General features: G+C 38.8%; 1 protein-coding gene across 1 annotated transcript in view; it reads right to left on the reverse strand.

The window, feature by feature from the left end:
• Positions 1–21,211, reverse strand: part of scn8ab (sodium channel, voltage gated, type VIII, alpha subunit b) — a 59,214-nt gene that overhangs the window by 20,765 nt on the left and 17,238 nt on the right. Inside the window, exons 6-16 of the mRNA XM_036570799.1 lie at positions 18,580–18,671; positions 13,855–14,079; positions 13,220–13,283; positions 12,822–12,963; positions 12,030–12,236; positions 10,794–11,072; positions 6,514–6,864; positions 3,163–3,295; positions 2,825–3,063; positions 1,975–2,148; positions 777–1,133 (exon numbers count right to left, since the gene is read on the reverse strand). Of these exons, the coding sequence (XP_036426692.1) occupies positions 777–1,133; positions 1,975–2,148; positions 2,825–3,063; positions 3,163–3,295; positions 6,514–6,864; positions 10,794–11,072; positions 12,030–12,236; positions 12,822–12,963; positions 13,220–13,283; positions 13,855–14,079; positions 18,580–18,671 (2,263 nt within the window). The remainder of the gene's footprint in view (positions 1–776; positions 1,134–1,974; positions 2,149–2,824; positions 3,064–3,162; positions 3,296–6,513; positions 6,865–10,793; positions 11,073–12,029; positions 12,237–12,821; positions 12,964–13,219; positions 13,284–13,854; positions 14,080–18,579; positions 18,672–21,211) is intronic.

The raw sequence follows: 21,211 nt of genomic DNA on the forward strand, positions 1-21,211 counted from the left end.
CAGTAAAAAAAAAAAGCAGCAAAATACCTTGAGAGTGATACATGTTACACTAAATAAAGCACCATTACTTACTGTTTGGGCATTTATACAGTTCAAATGATCATAATACAGTAAATATTTGGTGTGAAATTTGTGCTGATTATAGTGTAATTGCCTCAGTAACGGACAACTGTCTGGTGGCATCGCTAGTGCCAACAGTATGACAGTGTTTGATAGCTTCTTTCTTGGCATTTCTGACCGTACACTTCTTTATAAATAATAAAATAAAGTTGTTTTGTTTTCTCTCTATATTAAAACCACTTTGTGCCAATGTTTGCATAATTTGTCACTGTCACTTTAAACATAAGTTGCTCCAAACTACAGACACACCACACTTCTTGGATGCTTAATTTTCTGGGCAATTCTCATTGTTGTCATTTTTATTATGATGTTAAATAGGCTATTTAGCAATGAGAGTTACCTCAAGGTAAATTAAGGTTTTGTAAAAAGGCCTGCTCTGATTGGAGCAGAGAAAAAAAATGTGGCTTATCCGAGGTAAACCATTTGCACGTTATGCTCTTTTCAAATGAGATACAGATACAATTACCTATCAATTACCTATCAGATACAATTACCTATCGTCAATGTCAAAATTAAAATAAAAAATAATACCAATACAATAAACAAAATATCATTATTGGTAAAAATTTCATTTACCACTCAGTTTGAGTGCTCAGAATAGCAAGGAAGAGGTGTCAGCACTGCAAAGTGAAGTAAACAGAGATGGGAGAACTCACCACTAAGTTTCCAATGACCATGACCATCATGAAAACAATGAGACACATGGTCTGGCCAGCCACCTCCATGCAGTCCCACATGGTCTCAATCCACTCTCCACACAGCACGCGGAACACAATGAGGAAGGAATGGAAGAAGTCGTTCATATGCCAACGTGGCAGCTCGCAGTCCTGAGCGATCTTACACACGCAGTCTTTATAGCTCTTTCCAAACAGCTGCATGCCCACCACAGCAAAGATGAAGACGATGATGGCCAGCACCAGGGTCAGGTTCCCCAGGGCACCCACTGAGTTTCCAATGATCTTAATCAGCATATTCAGGGTGGGCCATGACTTAGCCAGTTTGAAGACCCTCAGCTGTGGGAGAACAGAGCAAAGGAGAACTCTAGTGATGGAGGGGTTGGGAACTGATCTCATGATGCTTAAGACTATATAAACTCAAGTTCCAAAAAACATTTTCATAACCTGCATTTAAAAAATCTATTTATTCCTACATTTTAACTCTATCAAACCAAGCTAGCAACCTATTCTGAAAATTTGGGGATTTTCGTTTAAATCTGCTGACTTATGGCACTTGTATGTCCACGTGGGCCACAGGGAGACACGGCCCACATGTTGAAACAGTGTTTTTTATCAGTGTATGAAAGAAGCACAAGTCATCCTTTATTGATGGATCTACTGTGATTTTTTTCTAAAGCAAGGCTGCAACATCATTCAGAACGCAATCTGTATCAGTAAAAGCTTATTACTGTTTTATTTAATCACAGAAAAGTTAAAACACACCTGACATGTGAGGGATTGTTAGATGCAACAACAGCTCTAAGAAATCATTAATGGAGAAGAAGACATTAAATGACAGAAAAAGCCACCTTTTTGAGTCTGCCTTAAAAGGTTAAGAATCAAAATGGCAAATGACTGTGGTTAGAGCCAAACATGCAGCATCAGTGATAATGTGACATCTGGTCCTTTGCATTTTAATTTTCACCCTTTAGATAGTAATTACATAACAATTAAAGAATATTCTTGACTTGTGATACATTCCATCTTTCTGCAATTCTTTGAAATTGTTAAAGCAGTAAGCAGCTCCCTTTTAAACAGTTGCATCTTGTGAATAGTCCTTTAAACTGTACTTCAACCTTAAGTAATGATTTATACTGACTTGCTTAAAGTGAACACACACACACACATGCAGACTCACCAATCTGAAGGATCTGAGCACTGACAATCCTTCAACATCAGCTAGACCCAACTCCACCAAACTCAGGCTCACAATAAAGCCATCAAAGATGTTCCAGCCCTCCTGGAAGTAGTAGTATGGATCCATCGCAATCAGCTTCGCAAACATCTCAGCTGTGAAAATACCTGTGAACACCTGTAACAGGGAATTACGAAAGCAAAGAAAAAGACACTCTATAAGGACCATCTTCTCCATCAGACAATCCACTGCATTTCTATACAGATAACAGTTTCAAAGTTGGTTGATATGTTAAAAGAAATGGAATTATTATTAGACAGCATCACACACGCGCAGCGCCCTGCGATCAGCAGAAGCTACCAAAAGGTCAGTGCTTTGAATTGACACTATTTTCCAGCCACCTCAAAATCCCTGAGATAATGACGGGAAACCAACTAATTAAAAGGCTTACTCAGGGTGCAGTGTGAAGGACTATGTGTAGATATGGTCAAGAATGCAGTGACAGCAATACACTGAGCCTGTCACTCTAACCATGTAAGCTGTGACCTACGAGCAGTAAGCACCCAGTCTGTGCTTAATAAAAGTACCAGACGTGCTTAAAAAAGCATGTTATACAGCACTTTGGAATGAAACTCTTCATTTCTCACTAAAATTATTTGAAGCAAGCAGAAAAATTCTGTTGAACGTGAAGATTCTTTTAATTACTTTTGTATATACCCACATAACTCATTAAGTAAATATGCAATCACATTTAAATATTTAAAGTCAAATGAACAGACGTTTAAGGGTCAAGCATAAAGTCAGCCTCGTAAAAGAAAAACTTATTTTGCACAGAGAATAACAAAAATCTTACCAGGTTTCCAACACTCAGCACTTCTTCAAATTGTTCCGTCATAGGGTAGTGCTCCATGGCCATGAAGACGGTGTTCAGCACAATACATATTGTTATGGCTAAGTCTACAAATGGGTCCATCACTATCAGGTTTACTATCTCCTTAATTTTCAACCAGAGTGGACAACACTCCCAGATCAGAAACGTGTTAGCAAACTTGTACCAGCATGGTGGGCACTTCCTCTGAGACTCCTCCAGCTCTGTATAAAGAAAAGTAAAAAAACAGAAGAGTCAAAATTGCTGCTTGGAAAAATGAGAGATGCATGTCTTATTACGGAGCGGAAGTCTTAGTACAGTACCCTCCACCAGTGTGTTAGTGATGACGGTCATCACACTGTTAGCTCTTTCTTTCCGTCCAAAAGACGTGTTGAGCTGGTCCACTGACACCATAAGAGAGCCTGAATGTTTCCTCTTCACGTCCACCTCAGTGGTCTGTGGAGCGAGGGAATGAGGAAGAGGAAAATATGGAAGTGTGAGAGGGCTGAGGGTGGCATCAATAAACTCACACACCACTAAACATGAATACGGAACCACACTAAGATTTACCTGCTCCAAGATTTGGGATTTTTTCACAGCCACTGACACTTCAACCGCTGTCATTGCCTGACAAAAACTTGATTCTAAATCCTACACAAAACCTACACCTGACTTCACAAGTTGCAGTACCACTAGAATAATAGTACTCATAGAAGTAATACTCGTATTAGATCGATAATAATAATAGAATACTAGTTCCACTGAGTAGAATTTTCAAAAACTATAAATAAGAGCTACAAAACAAATCTTGTTGAGAATTACTGATAACCAAAAGACATTTATCTCTTCAAATGCAAAGATAATAGGACTGGGCCTTCAATCTTGGCACACACTGACATTAAATCTGAATCTTAAACTAAGTACATTTCCCAAAATTAAATCTAGGACTTTACCTACATTATATTTCTATTACATTTTGAATTGCCTTTCTCAAAAACAAACTGATCTTTCAGACTTCTTTCAGACTTTTACTTTCTAATATAACTTCAGTTGATATTCTTTATCATTCCTAGCCTTGTTGCCAAACTGAGAAATGGATACTTACAGTCAAGTAACTAGACCACACTCCTGTTCCAATCACAACACCATGCATGGACATGCACACAGTAGGAAAAGAAGCAAATTCAAACACTGCTCAAGACTTTGTGGCCCAGACTCCACTGCCACAACTGACTCCATCAGGTTTGTGAGGCACAAGTACTAGTTTGTCCTTTGCAATTCACAAACTCATGTGTATGCTCTTTACATTACTGTCAGGTAGGGGTGCGGGAAAAACTCGATTCTTAGATGCATCGCGATGCGGACGTGAACGATTCTGAATCGATTCATTCAACGTCAAAAATCGATTTTCTAAATATTTAATTTATAACGTAATGTTGACGGAACGCAAAAGGCTGAACTGGAAGTGGGTAAGTGCAGCGCCCGGACAGTCTCTGGTGGCACATAACAAAAACACTACTGGAGGAGCGAGAAATCCGACCAGCTCCCTCTGCATTAAAAGCCAGGTTAGGTCAGGAGTCACAACACAAATGATAAGAAGAGCCATTTTGCCTTTCAACGAAGTCAAACCACCTTGGGAGCCACAACATTTAATGTCCAGTATGTCTCAGTATGTGATAATGTCCTAGTATGGGCTAAAAATATAAACGAGAGCGCAGATTTACTTCGCTCTGCTTTAAGCTTTAGCTTTAGCCGCTTTCCTCCCATCTCCGCCAGAAAACTTTTCTTCAAAACTAGAAGAGTTTCTTGTAAAATGTCTCAGCATGCGGCTGTTTTACGAGGCTGAAGTCGCTTCTCATTCGCCAGTTTATCGTTCTAATTTTCCTGTTCCACCTTAAATTCTGCCTTAGGCGCCGAATGTAACTGCTGCACCATTTAAAATGGAACGGGAAAATACGAAAGAGAAGCGAGTTATTTTTCGCAACTTTTTAGAGAAAGACAGTCTCTCAGCAGATTTAACCAACCGCGCTGCTTATAAATGCGAATAAGTCCTCCAAATATTCGTCTTAATCTGTTTTTTCGTTCGCTACTGGCGAGGCCAGACTTCGGGGCTATGTGACCTGCTGTCTGTTCTCAGTCGTTGAGAACCAGGGCTTTCGCGCTATGCTGCACACTATGGAGCTGAGATTCAGCGTCCAGTCTCGAAAACATCCCCCCCCGACTCTCTACAACGAGAAAAGGGTGGCTGTAACGTACTGCGTGGACACCTATTGCCACTGGATCTTATTTCAGGGCAACAGCGCATTTTATCGCAGATGAGTGGCAGCAGCGTCTCTGAATGAGAGTTCACTTGCCACATCACTTCCATTTGATTTATTAATAAAAGATATTTTAGATAATTAAAGCAAAGTATTTGTAATGATCCGTAATGCATTTACATTATGGATCATTACAAATACTTTGCTTTAAAACTACCAAGTCCTCAGACAGTAGGAAGATAGAAATCATGCATAGAGAAAAAAGATGCATCGAGATGCATCGATAATCGTTTTATAATCGCATCGCAGCCCTCTGAATCGTAATCGAATCGAATCGTGAGGTGCCTAAAGATTCCCACCCCTACTGTCAGGCATTTCTAGTTACAAGCAGCGCAACTTATGAAATGCACAGATAAATCACAGGATTTCATCCTTTTTCATGCTGTTATTCAAAAGGTGACTTCTTTCATTTGAGCTGCTTTAATTTTTGTGTTTGTTGTTCTTTCTACTACACAATCTCAAATAAGGATAGCTCACATCCATAAGGTAAGAAGTTTCCCACAAAGTTGTTGCCTATACTCAATTAATTGCATTGTGCAGAGAAGATTCAATCAGATTATAGACTAATACAATTAGCTGTGTGGTGACAGTTGATAAGCTCTGTGAAAGCTGGGCCGAAGATCATGCGTCAATCAGAGAAGATAAAGGCAGAAGCTGGATAGAGAGTATAAGGATGTCAGTCTACCATGCTAACTAAGATGAGGCATAATGCTGTTACTGGAAAGGTTAGGAAAGGTTTCTCTTGCATCACGCTTTATTTGGGGAGAGAGAGAGAGTGAAGACTGGAAAAAGAGGAGAAGTACTGAGGACTGGTCCTGAACTTCCCAGTCCATGGAAGAGGTGGATATGGTGGACAAAACGAGAAAAAGTAAAAAATAAATGGTGGATTTAGTAAGGTTAGATGGACACAGGTAGTATTGGATAGATGAGCACTGGAAGGCTAATGATAACCAACTTCTTTGTTTATAGGGTTCGGCCATTTGAAGAATGTTCGAAAAGAAAGAGGTTTGTTTGGGATGGGGATCATAAGCAAAAGGGGGACTCTGGAAAGCTCTCCTGAGCTGTCTTTTTTAATTGGCTGTGCCATTCACAGCAGCACACTGCAGGCAGGGTTTGGGGACTGGACGGATTACTCAGAACTGGTGATTTAGATCACGACTTGCATGGGCACAAAAAAGTAGAGTGTGAGAAGAAGAAGAATGTATCAAAAATAGGAGAAGTGGGGACAAACCAGAAAGACCAGAAGGATAGGATCAAGGCCAAAAGGGAGAAGAATAAGGAAAAAGGAATTGGGATAGAGACCGGTCGCTACTGTCATGCCTATACTGTAAACCTTCCCCCTGTTGACGTCCTTACACTGTCGTCAGTAGCTGCCTTATCTATTTTCACCTCAGGCAGAAGCCGGCCAGGCCCTGGCCCGATCAGAGACACCACGCCGTTGCAATCCACCGTGCTGTTCCTCTTGCAGCCAGAGTGAGGCGCTAGTGGGTTGATGCGTGAGGAGCCTTGGCTGTAGCCGCTGTAGCTGTTGCGTCGGTAAGGGATGAAGAGGGAGCCGCGACGATCCTCGCTCTCCTCCACTGTGCTGTGCTCGTCATCTGCAAACTCATTCTCCGAGCCCACATCCCGTGAGCGCCCTTTATAGCTGAAGATGCTGCTGCGACTGTTATGGCGAGACATGGGCGAGCCAGGTATACTCAGCAGAGACTAGGAGAGGGAGAAAGAAAGAAATGCAAACAGTGAGACAGCATCTTAATTTGAACAGCATCAGTAAAGCAATATGACAAAAATATTGTTATTGTGATACATTCTGTCACGATACAACATACTTTTCTGAACGTTGTGCATATCATCAGTACTTGCAGAACAATGACCAACTGCAGTCCTGTTAGCTGGATTTAGTGCAACACAGTATGCCAAATACTGGATAAAAATCATTGTGTTCACAGTTTCTGATAGCATTTTTTAAAATGTAGCACTAATTCTTTTTTCTCTGTTCCAACTGATGTCTAAGAAATAAATATCGTGACATACTGTATATGGTGAAAATTTCTACAAGTATCACAGTATTGCATTTTTGCCATATCGTCCAGCTATAGCTCATATATTAAAAACGCAACAGGAGCAGCTAGGTCTTTCTTAAAAAAGGACTTTCCATATATATTATATTGCTTTACAGATAATAATGACTACCTGCTGTAATAATTTGTAGTATTACCTTTTTGCATTTGGTCTCAGCTCATATAAATTCTCAGATGTTTGGTAAACACTGTAGTTGAACACTTAATGTAGCAGTATTGTCTATCACCTCCTGGCAAAGATTTGCTGCTCACTCCCTGCTGAAATTCACAGATGACCCAAGGTGCTGGATGAAAATCAGTGATATTGCAGAGTGTTAGCGGCTAGGTGAAATTCACTGAGAGTGCAGAATGCTAGCTGCTAGCGCAGGCACTTTCACTGAGGTGGGTCTGAGTGGCCTCTCCCTAATGGAGCGGTTGACCACTGCAGACTAAGTACAGCAGAGACAGCCCAAGCGCCCTCTCAGCAAAGGCTATTTCACTCAGTTCACTTACAGAGAAGAGTGGGATTGATCTGGTAAAGTGGTCAGGCCTGCACTGCTGCACTAGCAGATATGAGAGGAGGTATCAAGAAACAGCCTTGGCTAGTACATCAGGACACAATGTTTGTGTGCTAATAATCAGTCATTATGCCTGTCAGTATAGCACATATACAGTCTTACGGTCTCAGTAAAACAAATTAGTTATGGGTTTAATTGCATATTATATGTATTATTATGATTTATATGTAAATACAAAACAAAATGCAAAAAAATAAAAACTTTTCAAAAATACAAGAAAGAGGCAGAGGAGAAAAAACAAACAAACAAAAAATAATATTCATGTTCACAGCAGAGGCTTAGCTGCTGGGGGGGCCAAGGGGGCCTAGGGCGCTTCACTTCAAAGCCTCTCTTTAGATCACCACAAATTTTTGGTGAATGCTACCACCATGGCAGCATTTATGTCAGTCGCACAAAAAGTACTAAATGACGCCTTTTTAACGGCAACATGCAAACACAGCATTAGCTCGCTCTACTGTTTCACCAGGTGGTGAGAACTTAGCTCTGCTTAGTTCTGCTAGTTTCTATAGACTACCGGACTGCAGTAAAGTAAAAAGATCAATACGACAAGAAACAACAAGAAAAGCACAGTCTTCAACCATTCATACTAGAAATCTACACCTAGTGCTGTAAAAGGCAGCACACTGATTAATTAGCCTTCACCCATCGTTTTATGCTGTCAGCTGTTATAGTAACTAATTAGCCATGTAAATGTGAGGTCAGCAATCACATTTAATATTCAAAAATGTATAATGTGTTTAGCATTCAAAAATAATTTTCCCCTCAAATTACAGTAATCACTGGATGATTTTCTAACGATTAGCCATAATGAAGCTGACCAGTTGCTGGTTGTCATCCTCTCTACAGCAATGTCTCTGGGCTTTAATGCTTGCTACCTGGCCCCCTTAACCTGTAGCCAGGCCCAACTCAAAAAAAGATATTCTGCTATGCCACTGGTCTGAAGCAGTTCCTGTGGGTGGAGCTTAGGATGTGGCCTCAGCCCATAGTCTTCCAGGAGCTCAACGTCCTGCCAAAGCACAGGCATATTACTGCTCTCAGCAGGGGATGAAAGATTTATAGAAGCTGGATGAATAATTCAGACAGGGCCAGCGAAAGCATGGCGTCCTAAGACCGCACCCCACTCCTCTCTACGACAGCATACACAGACAGTCTAGCATTAAAAACAGGTGTCAGTAATGTCATCTAGCAACTACCTTTAAACATCAGGACATTTACACACACATTTACACAACTATAACTAAAATGGCCAATGAGAAAGAGAGACAGGAACAGACAAAAAAATAAAGAGGCCTCAGGTAGTCTGAACCATCTCTAATTTTTTGACCACAGTGACATTAAATGGGAGAAAAAAAAGTGAGAGAAAGATGGAGAGATAAAACAAAGAAATATAGACAGTGTAGATAGATGAATGGGCATAGGCACTTCCTCTGATCTCTGGGACCAAGGCTGGTGCACTTTGTCTAATCATAGTGGTGAAATGGACGATGACTCAGCGAAAAGGGGGCAGTAACTGCACAGCTCAGAAGGCAGAAGAAAGAGGGCTGGGCTGGGACTGGCTGGGAGTCACCTGATTTTACTACAAGCAACTGACAACAGCAACTATTAGTCATTATCAGCTCACGAAATGCAGGGACTGCAGGAGAGACAGACCCCTTCCCACCACTACAGCCACGGGCAGGGATGTGAAAAGCCATTTTGCATCAAAATTATGATGTTTTTCCCATTCATTCTCAAAACGACACTACTGAAATTTAAAATCTTTAACCCTTTAATGTCCTCACCAAGAAAAAAGCAATGGATTTTTTTCAGTATTTTTTATTTGTTTGGGGCAATAATAAAAACAATTGGTGTTTTTTTTTTTCATTTTTTGACCCCACAATTTTAAACGGTCGAGATAGCAGTTTGTGGCATATATAGTGACTCAAAATGTGCTCTGCCAAATGGTTCAGCAGATCATTATAGGGTTAAAATCACTGTTTCTCAAAACAATGCAAAACATTTATATATTTACATATATATGTTTTTTGCATTTTGCACAGCTCTGTGAATTTCTTAATGGTTTATGCCATTATCTATATACTTGAATACTTGCTTAGCAGGTGTTGAATGCCATGTAGTTTATGAATATTGCTACATTTGCTGCTTACATTTCGACACTCGTTCTCAGGCCAGCAATCTAGCCTGCTGCATGATCTCTGTACTTTGTACAGTTTTAGGACAGCTTGGGCTCACCAGTGAAGACATTAAGCAGTTCATTAGAGCTAAAAGTATACCTTGAAAAAGTAAGTGAAGGCACTCTCCAACAGACTCTTTCAGACTAATTTCTAAATCACTGAATTCCATTAGATTCTACAGCATTTTAATATTTAAAACAAAACTCATCTGATTCCTTATTCCGTTTGCACCAAGTACCACCCCAAAGTCTGGACATACTCATTTTAATTTGTTTCTAATTACTTAAAACACCCAATTTCAAGGCAAATGAATGAATGCTTTAAATTTGTTTAAACCAAAAATATAAATAATGAAGCTGATGCTAATTTATGAACTTATTTACAAAAAAAATGTAAAAGAATATATATTTTTATACCACCCCCAAACTAAAAAAGTATCTTTCATTTACCTGAACCACAAACATTATATCATGCACAGTACTGTGTGTCCCCTTAACAGTTAAATTGTGCAAAGTTTGTCTTTCTTAAGGTGTTTCAACCACTCAGTTGTGTTGTGTGTGGCAATGTGGGTGTAAACAGCCTGGTACTTTGGTAGAAAGCCAACATTTCTGACTGAAGTCATTAAAAAAATCAAATGTAGAAAACAAATGAAATAAAGAAAACCCCCTCTATGAGTGTGCATGTCCAAACTTTTGACTGTAGGTGGATGTTATTCTTATGCTAATTATGTTTTGTGTATTTTTTAACAAATGTATTTTCATTTGTGTGCATGTGAGCATGCATGTGTTGAGTATGTGCATGAATCTGCATATCCCTGCTCTCACCTGGTTCATGATGGAGGGTTTCCTGCCCAGTCTGTTGTCAGGGAAACGGAAACGGAAACTCTTGCTGCCCTCGTCTGACTCTGATTTGACAACCTTCTCGCTGTCTCCTTTCTCCTTTTCCTGCTCTTTCTTCATCTTTTTCTTGCGGTTCCGTCGCTCCTTGGCACTCTTGGAGCTCAGCTTGGACACCTCTGAGGAGCTGCGAGACAGGCGTCCTCCTCCATCATCCTCCACAGCATCCTCTGATACCGTCCCTGCTGAGGTGGCCATGGCATTGGCCTAATGTTCGAGAGATCATGGATGACAGAAAGATACAAAAGACAATTAGCAGGCTTCACAAAGGGAGCAGAGAATAAAAAGGGGGGCTTAAGAGAGCACATATGAAGCCGGATCTTACAAATGGCCTTTAGGTATTTTCTTCTTGCATGAATGTGTATATCAACGCACTGTGATGGTCAAGATTCGACTGAATCGATTTGGAACAATAGAATTAAATTTTGTAACAAATCTTAATCTTTTTTATGTCTACATTCCACTCCTTTGTTAATAGTGTCTCAAGCCATTTATGCATTCAGTGTATTTTTTAAAACAATTCTGAATTATACCATAATAATCTGATCCATTTATTGATTTTTGAATGATATTGAATCATTTCCTGAAGAATTATAATTGCATTAAATCACTGTGGGATCTGAGATTTACACCCTGTGTGTGTATGTGTGAGTGTATGTACAGTAGGGTCCAAAGGTCTGAGACCACTGGTGAAAATGCTTCTATTCTTCATTCTTTTGTTTAATACATCATTTTTCATTACAAATGATATTATCAGCATAACAATTTGAGTCAAAAGTAGAATCTTTAAATGTTAACATGAATTTCAGAATGTCTTCATTTACACAGTATGTCCCCCTTCTGCTTTAATGAAAGTGTGCACTCAAGCTGGCATGGACTCCATAAGATCATGCAAAAGTCTCTGATCAGTAGATCAAATCCTCCTGAGAGTTGTCTAATTAAATGTGTGCAAAAGCCTTAACATGGTCAGTTTCCCTAATTTGCTTCAGTTTGAATAGTGACCTAGAAATAGTGCTGAATCTTCAATATTTCTTCTTCATTTTAGTTGTCATAACTTTTTTTAGTCTCACGTATTTCTAAAACGTTTTATTTAGTTGCAGGTTTAAATGAAGAAATCCCAGATTTTCAATGTTGTCTCAGACCTTTGGACCCCACTGAACGTACCTGTGCCTCCTCTTGCTGTTTCTTGAGCTGTTCAAGCATAGCTTTAAACTCCGCCTCTTTCTGCTCTGCCTCCTCTATGGTGGCTTGGTTCTGCTCCTCATAGGCCATGGCCACCACAGCCAGGATCAGATTCACCAGGTAGAAGGAGCCCACGAAGATCACCAGCACAAAGAAGATCATGTATGTCTTTCCTGCCGCTCGCAGTGTCTGTCAGACCAAAAAAATAAGACAGAAAGTTGTGGATTAAAATCCATACGCTTCCTGATTAAACTATAACTATATTATTGCACAGTGAGGGGAAACAAGTATTCAGGTTTTTTCTTTCCTTGTAGTAATGATGTGTCCACTTCAGATTTACACACACAATGTCTCTTTGTACATCTAAATATGAACAAAAAAGTATGTATTTGTAAGTATAAACTAAGATATGTTAAAAAACAAAGTCAAAAGACACTACGTGTGTAAAGCTGAAGTGAATATATGCACTGGAAGTATTTAAAGTAAAAACTCCTCACTATATATTAGTTTCTATATGGTAACACCAAATATTAAATGATTACAAACTGTATTCGAGACAATATGTTTAACTCCTGCATTTTGTCTGTGTGACAGTAAAGGTTGGCAGATAGGTTTTTTTTTTTCTAAGGAAACCTGGAACGTTTTATGCCTCAAACTGACTTGAAAAAATTTGGAAACCTATGGACTGTGCATCATGAACTTATGCGTAACAGAAGATGAAAAGATCAGGAGAGGCAGGAGAAATCAACGCAGTGGAGGGAGGATAATACACACCAGCTGATAAAGGTTTTCCCAGAAATCCTGTGTCATGAGTCGGAAGAGAGCAAGGAAGGCCCAACCGAATGAGTCAAAGCTGGTGTACCCGTAGTTTGGATTACGGCCTGCCTTCATACAGGTGTAGCCCTCTGGACACCGCCTATACATACACAAATTCCATAAATGTACAATAAAAGGTGCTCATTTGAGTTTTGTTTTTTATGCAATGCTGAAAGCATCAAAATGCAGGCAGGTGTACTGTAACTGAAAACAGTCAGTTTGACAGAATATACTCACTTGTTAAAAAAACTTTTGAAACATACCCAATTCTAATTTCTTGCATTAATTTTCTTGATTGTTTGTTTGTGTGTGTGTGTGTGTGTGTGTGTGTGTGTGTGTGTGTGTACATGGCTCACCCAGCATCAGAGCTGTTCCCACACAGCAAAGCGTCTAGCATTCCCGGCAGGAAGTAGAAGTTAGCTGTAAAAAGCAAAGTGTTACTTACACATTAACAAAGACATACACTCTGCAAAGTAACTTTTAAGGAGACACACATAGTAATGAGCATGATATAATGATTGTGGTTCAGGTAAATGAAAGCTACGTTTTAGTGGGGAGACACATATATTTTAAAGTTAATATATATTTTGAAATTAAAGTCATCAACTGAGTACATCACCTTATTTGGCACTTATTTAACACATGCACGGTATTTGTTCTATTGAAAGTGCAAATGCCAAACATTCAATTTGTGTTTTTTTACATTTGTGTTCATAGTAGAAGAGAAGATATTATCAGCTGAATTTGATGAAGATTAGAGTAGTCTCCAACCTGTCAATCCATAATATAAATCAAATGCAAATGTAATTCATTAAATAATTTTGTAATTTATTATGTAATTATGACATTTCATTTAAATAATACAGCAAAACAACTTTAACTCTGTGGGCAACGATTAAAAGTGTGTATTTAAATCTGCATTAAAAACACTGTAGGGTGCTGCCTGTAAGGCTGCTTTTTTACTTCAAACCCAAGAGGTGCTTCTACTTACTGTCATTCATGATGTACTCATCAAAGTCGAAGCCCTTGCTCCCATTGGACAGGTAGGTGACGGTGAGGTTGCTGATTGGCCAGAACACACACTTTTGTCGGAGGTTGCCCATAAAGAGCTGGAGGCCAATGAGGGCAAATACACTCAGACAAAAGACAGTCAGGATCATCACATCAGACAGCTTCTTCACAGACTGGATCAAAGCCCCCACAATGGTCTTCAGTCCTGAGAGGAGATAAACACACACACACACATACAGCAGTGTTGTACCTGCTCAATACACACATCTTTGTGGTTGCCTGGCTTTGTAACAATATTGACAAGCGCAGAGCATCTTACTATACAAACTCACATACGTATTTGCAAACACACACACACACACACACACACACACAGAATTGTTCTAATCTTACTTTCTATAATATAGAACCACTCAACAGTAGAGTTGGATAATAATCAAAATTCACTATTAATATTTTGTTTATCAAAGAAAAACAAGAATCTCTATTTTTGTCAATTTTTATTTTTCTACATTATTTGAAATCAGCAGCTGCTCCTTACACTGAGTGAAAATTGAATGCTCACTGGACCAACAGGCATGCTCCGAAACTGCTTGGTATAAAATCTTTTTACATTAAAAAGTAATTACTTAAATTACATTTAAAAGTAAAGAGCGTTCTTTCCCTCTCCTGTAAAGTTGCTATTTTAGAGATACTTGCTTTTCTTTGGACAGCAACGATATAGTCTGTATTTTTCTAAATTTTTCTAAACTATATTGTGTATATTTGCAGATCCTGTGGTTCATTACCCCTTCGGGCTTAGGAGTGTAAATTTTATACCGTCAAGTAGGGTCTTGTTTTTAAACATAACCAATATTGTCAGTAAATTGGGTCTTTAGCTCAAAGGAGTGTAAAGTGAGTAACATGCAACGCACAAGGTGTCGTTTTTAAAAAACAAATGAATAAAGCAAAAAACAGCTTGAATGCGAGGGGACGACGTGGTGTTTTTTTTTGTTTTGTTATGTCTTTTTTTTGGAGTTGTAGTCACTGTCAAATCCACCTGCTAGCTAGGTCTCCCACAAGATGCTACCATGATGGGAGAATTAAGGCTAGCATGTGCACCACCGCATCTTTACATGTAACAGCCATCCTTCCCACCCAGTCTGAGCGAGGTCAATTATGCTGTCATGGACTCCCGGCCATGGATGGCTGTGGTATCACCTGGCATCTCCCAATCTTCCGACAACAGGGACAAGGCTAACCTGGCAACATACTATTAGCATGATTTACAGCAACTTCAGCATTCTAATTACCATCTAAATCGTCATGAAGATATTTCATATTATATCATAACTGAGATTTTTTTTTCATATTGTCCAACTCTATAGCTGAGGATTAAGACAGTATTAGAGCAAATAATAAAAACGAGATTAAAAAAAGATCTTGTTTCTTCTCCACTACAAATAATCTCTTTCTCTCACATTCACTCACACACATAACACCCAGAGGGTGTCCCAGTATATAATTTTTTGTGCTTCTAAACAGAAAAAACTGAAAAATATAGAGTTCAGTCCCTCCTCGTAGATTCTCCACACAAACTGGTTTTGCAATATAAGAATATTTACAAAGATAAAATCCAATAAAAATGCCCCTCTCTCTCTTTTTTTAAATACAGCTCTAGCCACTGCTGCGCTGCTAAGACCTACTCGGATCACTGGATGTCTCCAGATGTCCTCAATTAGAGGAATTTTTCAGTGAAAGGAATATTCTAACGTTTTAGTTATTCATAAACTACCTAAAGATGGAGGAATTCATCAATACAATTTTCTCTTCTGTGAGTAATCTGAAATTATATTGGCCCGACAAAATAACAGGAACACCAGACAATTCATAAATACATGTAGGCTTTCAATATGCATATTAGGGCAAGTACCACATGGTTTGTGTTAAACCTGCAGGGAACATCATCTACTTTAAATGTACAATAAAAAAGACATATCTGAAATCTGCACTCCTGTAACATAGCTACAGTAATGACTAGACTAAACTGACAATACAACTTTTAAACAGACTCTTAAAAACCTGTAAATCAGGATTGTTTGCTTCTTTTTCTTTTTCCCTCTCTCAATTGTTCTTTCTTGGGAGATGATTTCCCTTGCTTGGTTATCCTTTTTGTTACATTTTATATAGGAAACTGTCCAAAGCTAGACATACATTTAATTATATTTTAATTGCATGTTCCACATTTTTAAAATTGTAGCCCTTTTTAGCTCCTTCTATAGCTTTATATTTTCTAATCTTATGACACCAACATAATATATACTTAAAGCAGGAATTGCATGTACACTAAAGTTTAGTTAACTTTAAAATATGAGTGTTTTCATTATTTTATCTATTATTTGTAAAATAAAATATTAGATCAAATTTATGCAAAGAGACACTTTGCATAAATAATGTGTGTCTAGGGGATCATTTAACCTCCACAGAAAGTGAGGGGTGACTTAACAACTGGATGGTTGCTACATGTATGTAATACATTTATATATGAGGAATAAAAAAGTTCGTAATATTTACTGAATCACTTGCTTTCTAAACTATTGCGAACAAATTACATTTTAAACATCTGCTGGATGAAAGAGTTACAGGCACTGCAAGAGCAGACAAAGAGACACAATCTCAAACAAGTGAATTTACCACTGATCATTAGTTAAAAAAAACAGGACAAAACAATGATTGTCCTTGGTATGTCTATTTTACTGCTTCTGAGAGGAGACAATCAGCTAATCGCACAGCATTACATTCGTCAGGCTAGGTTAAAGTGCATGGCTCCAGATTGCACACAAAGAGGACAAACTGGGAGTACTGTTTTAATTTTATAAGATGTAAATGACCCTAGTACTACGTTCAGCACCAGCATTATGGACGGCAACACTGCAGGAAAACAGGATTGTTCTATAGCTGATGGTGCATATGAAGTAAAACAAAAAAAAAAATCAGAAACACCACCTCTCCCACACCCCACCACAAAAACAGAATCATGGGACTGACCCTGTCTAGAAATAACAGAAATCCTGTTTTAAAAATACTTATGTACATGTTGTTCCAAATGTGATGCTGAACCCTCTATTACCTGGAGGGGGGGTTTGGATTTTGCTGTTTAAATGGAGAATTCCAAAGCAAGTCAGGAACAATTAGAATTTGGTTCAGGTCATAATTTAGAGTCCCTATTTGTGTGTGGAGACCCTGAGGAGACACTCTTATTCATACATATACATTACATTCAATATTTAACACATATAAGCAAAATAGATAACAGAGCAGCGCCACACACATAAATGCAGAGAGCCAACACAGAGAGAGGAAGAGGAAGAGGAGGACAGGCAAAGGGAGGAAGGGATGCATGCAGGTCATTTAAACGCCAAGGCTGAAGGCAGCAACATCATCATCACCTTATCATCATGGTGACAATGCCTTTAAACCAATCATTCATATCCAGAGAACGCTTAACATCGCCCTTTCCGAGATAACTTCCCATTGTTCGAGAGACACCAGACGAATGAAGAGCTCCGGCGTAAAAAATGTTCATAGTCAGGTGGAGGCCGCAGGTTCCGTTCAGTATGCAGTATGTGTGCACATGAACGGAAATTGAACTACAATTACAAAATCACACACTGCAAATTCCTCCAACGTAGGGCTGATATTCTGATGTCTCTCTCTTTTACGCTCCGCTCCAAGTTCTTTAAAATAAGAAAAAGGAGGGATTTTAAAAAGTTCATTTTGGCAAAAAATATCGAAGTAAAGGATGCAGAAATTCGAGGAAAGCCAGTCATAAAATAAATAATAATAATAAAAGAAAGACAAACTAAAAAGCAGGTGTCTCAGAAAGCATCATGCAGCAGAAGTGTGTCAAACTAGGCTTGGCAGTCTTGGTGAGCGAACTACATTATCCATAAACATTTGCTGCTGACATATATTATGAGCTCCAGTTGGAGTCCTAATGAAACTTCCAAAAGTATGAAAGCTAAGACACTATGAAACACACGTACAAATGCTGTTATGCTTTGATGATTTGATTTTATTGAGTTTTGTGATGTTTTACTGAAACTGCAATTCACAAAAACTCAACATGGAAAACAAAGTGAGTCATCTAAAGCTGAATAACACACACTGTAACATGAAAACATATACAATTGTAAGATGTTTTTACTGTTTTACCATCTGTTTAAGTGCTGTGCTATGTTTTAACCTGCAGCAAAAACATTCCTTTACAATCAGTGTCTTTATCATACCCAATAAGTTGCAGTTAGTCACAGAAGAGTCAGAACTGATACCTACAGAAAATTTTATTTTAGTATAATTCGGGGAAAAACAAGCAATGCACACAATTAATGAGCGAAATTAACGTAATAATCTGCAAAACGAGGAAGCTTTTCAGGCTCCTTTAGCTGACCACCTGAGTTCAGCGGCCTGACAGCAGACTGCAAAGCCTATCAAAAATGTATTGTCACCATTTTTGATTGTGTCGGTAAAAAATTAACATAAATTTGAAACAAAATAAAGATACTGTTTCTGCAGCATCCTCTTAAGAAAAAAATGACAAGTACAAAATGAAGAGTATCAAAAACAAATAAAAAGGGTAAAAATAGTAATAATCATAGTAATCAAGAATAATTGTTTGCGTCAGCGTGGGAAGCAGCTCAGCCTTTGTGTTTAAACGCGTTCTCACCTGGTATGACAGAAATAGTTTTGAGAGCTCGTAGAACCCTGAAGGTTCTCAGGGCTGACACATTCCCCAGGTCCACAAACTCTGTTACATATCTGCAACAAGGGAGGATCACACACAGAACAAACACTATGACACAACACACACACACACTTACACAACACGACAACACGCACGACACGCCACTACCACCAGCACCACCACTGAACTGGGAGGAAGACATCACGGACAGCCTGTCCAACGAGAGGAGAAAGAAACGAACGGAGAAGAAAGGAAGAAGAGGAGGAGGAGCGTGGAAAGAGAGACAGCGAGCGGCGCCCTCTGTTGGCCCCTAGGCCTGCTGGACTCTTACCTGGGATCACAGCAACAGTTTTCAAAGCCCTCAGCACCCTGAATGTGCGTAGAGCTGACACATTGCCTAGGTTTACAAACTCTGTTATATACCTGCAGAACGGATCGCAACAGTCACCAGTTAGAAGAGAGAGGGAGAGAGAGAGAGAGAGAGAGAGAGAAGAAAGACAAAGAGAAATAAAGGAAAAAGATAGATGAAAGCAGAAAGAGAGTTTTGTGAGAAAAAGAAAAAAACAGCAGCATCATGGAAATTATTATACAATATTTTTTGAAAAACAGCACATGTTCTGTTACATGTATAGTACTGTGCAAAAGTTGGTTTAAAACTATTTATCTGGGCAGTATGTTAGTTCAAAAACTATGTAACATTAGAATCAATGCAATCAAGCATTAATGCACTAAACAGTAACAAAATTTTGGAAAAAGTACTTGATATCTTGTGAGCTCCACAGATTTGGGTCCAGATTTCTCCTCGATACCCCTTGTCATCGTAAAGATGTGTTAAATTCCATCACCAGCACAAGTCATTTAATTTCATGAAGCACTCATTAACCATTCTAGGTACTGGACAATAATCACAAATAATACTGGGCTACTGTGAGGAGAGGCGAGGAAACAGTTAAACAAACACACTGGCATATGCAAAATCTCTACTTTCTGTATTAATTTTATCTGTATTTACTCTAATATTTAAGGTTTTCAGAACAAATAAACAAGTGCCACCCAGATAAACAGTTTTTTAGGGTGTGTCCAAAACTTTCACTGTACTGTATACTGTTCTATAATCAACTGTATAAGCTACAACCATTTTATTTTTGGAAATGAATAATGGCCATTTAACGGCCATCTGTGCATATTAGACAAATCATGTTGAAAAATGTGAAATGTCATGTCTGTCTCAATCTGAGGAGACCAAAACAGAATGTATTTCTGAAAATGACTGTAAAATGTAAATTATAGCTTTAAGACTTATACACACATTCAGACAGTAGATCTAGAACTCATTAACAGTAATCATAAACATCACATGGTTACATATATGAAATATGAAACAAAGAAAATAAAACTGTTTTCTTTCGGTGTGGAGATGCACCGATGTGGGAATTGTGGGCCAGTATTTTGATACTGATGCCAACATTTCTAAAATGCAAAAATTACTAGATTACTCGACAGAAGAAAGATTGACCTGGATGTGTCTTCTAGTGAAATGTAATATTTATTTCTTTAGAGTTACAAATGCAGTAAAATTTTAGCCCAGCAGCCCAGTGTTGCCTAAACATTCTTTCCTAGGCAACAATAAATACGTCAGCAAATTGATTTGAATTACGAATCAAATTTAAACATCTGTCCGATGCCAATATTATTCCGATCATCGCGCATCCCTAGTTTGATGTTTTATGCGTCAAAATACACTAATTGAAAAATGTCCAAAAAAGACTAAAATGTCTGTAGTAATGGAGGGAGGGCAAAATGGAGAGAGAAGGAGTGAAGAGTAAAAAGACACAAATAATGGCCACATTGAAACACGGATGAGCACAGAAGCCTTTTTCAGTTGTTACACTTCCACCTGTGAGAGTTGGGACAGAAATCATACACACACTCACTTAATCACTCACTCCCCTCCCCCCCAACCCCACACACACAAGCAAAACAATACACAAACTCCTGTGTGCAAACGAAGACCTCAGGGCTTCAGATACCTCCAGTAACCTGTGCAGAGGTCACAGAGTCAGTGTTGATTTTTGTATTGTATTTCAGGTTTGCACAAAGCCTCCACCACTCTGTGCTCATGTGTCCTTCATCTGCATAATCCTCTGTCCTCACTGCCATGGGCCCACAACACATTGTCAGTGGTGCAGTCTAGTGTGCAGTAGTGGGTATACTGTGAATAGAGGACCTGATCACAGTTAGCAAGACTAGCCTAGCTAGCACATAGCAATGTAACTGAAAAACACTTAGCTAGCTGTACAAATACTTATAACTCCTGACTCACTAACAATGCATTTAGGGTGTAATTTCACTTCAAATATAATCCCGAATGTTTTTTATTAAGTATATTAAGTATTTTTTACTTAATTTTCCCAAAGGCTAGTTAAAACAGCTGTTGTTAATGTGAGCTCACAAGGATCCCAGAGGAAATATGTAAGCATGTGCATATGAGCTTCTCGCTTAGAGATTTTCTCACTGCTGGAAATGACTATTTCCCTGCCAAACTTTAGAGATTATAGGGGACATCAAAATTCTAAAGGGGCTTTTTGGGCCCCAGGCATCCAGCCTAGCAACG

This window comes from Colossoma macropomum, unplaced genomic scaffold (genome assembly GCF_904425465.1).
Source record: "Colossoma macropomum unplaced genomic scaffold, Colossoma_macropomum, whole genome shotgun sequence".
Classification (NCBI taxonomy): domain Eukaryota; kingdom Metazoa; phylum Chordata; class Actinopteri; order Characiformes; family Serrasalmidae; genus Colossoma; species Colossoma macropomum.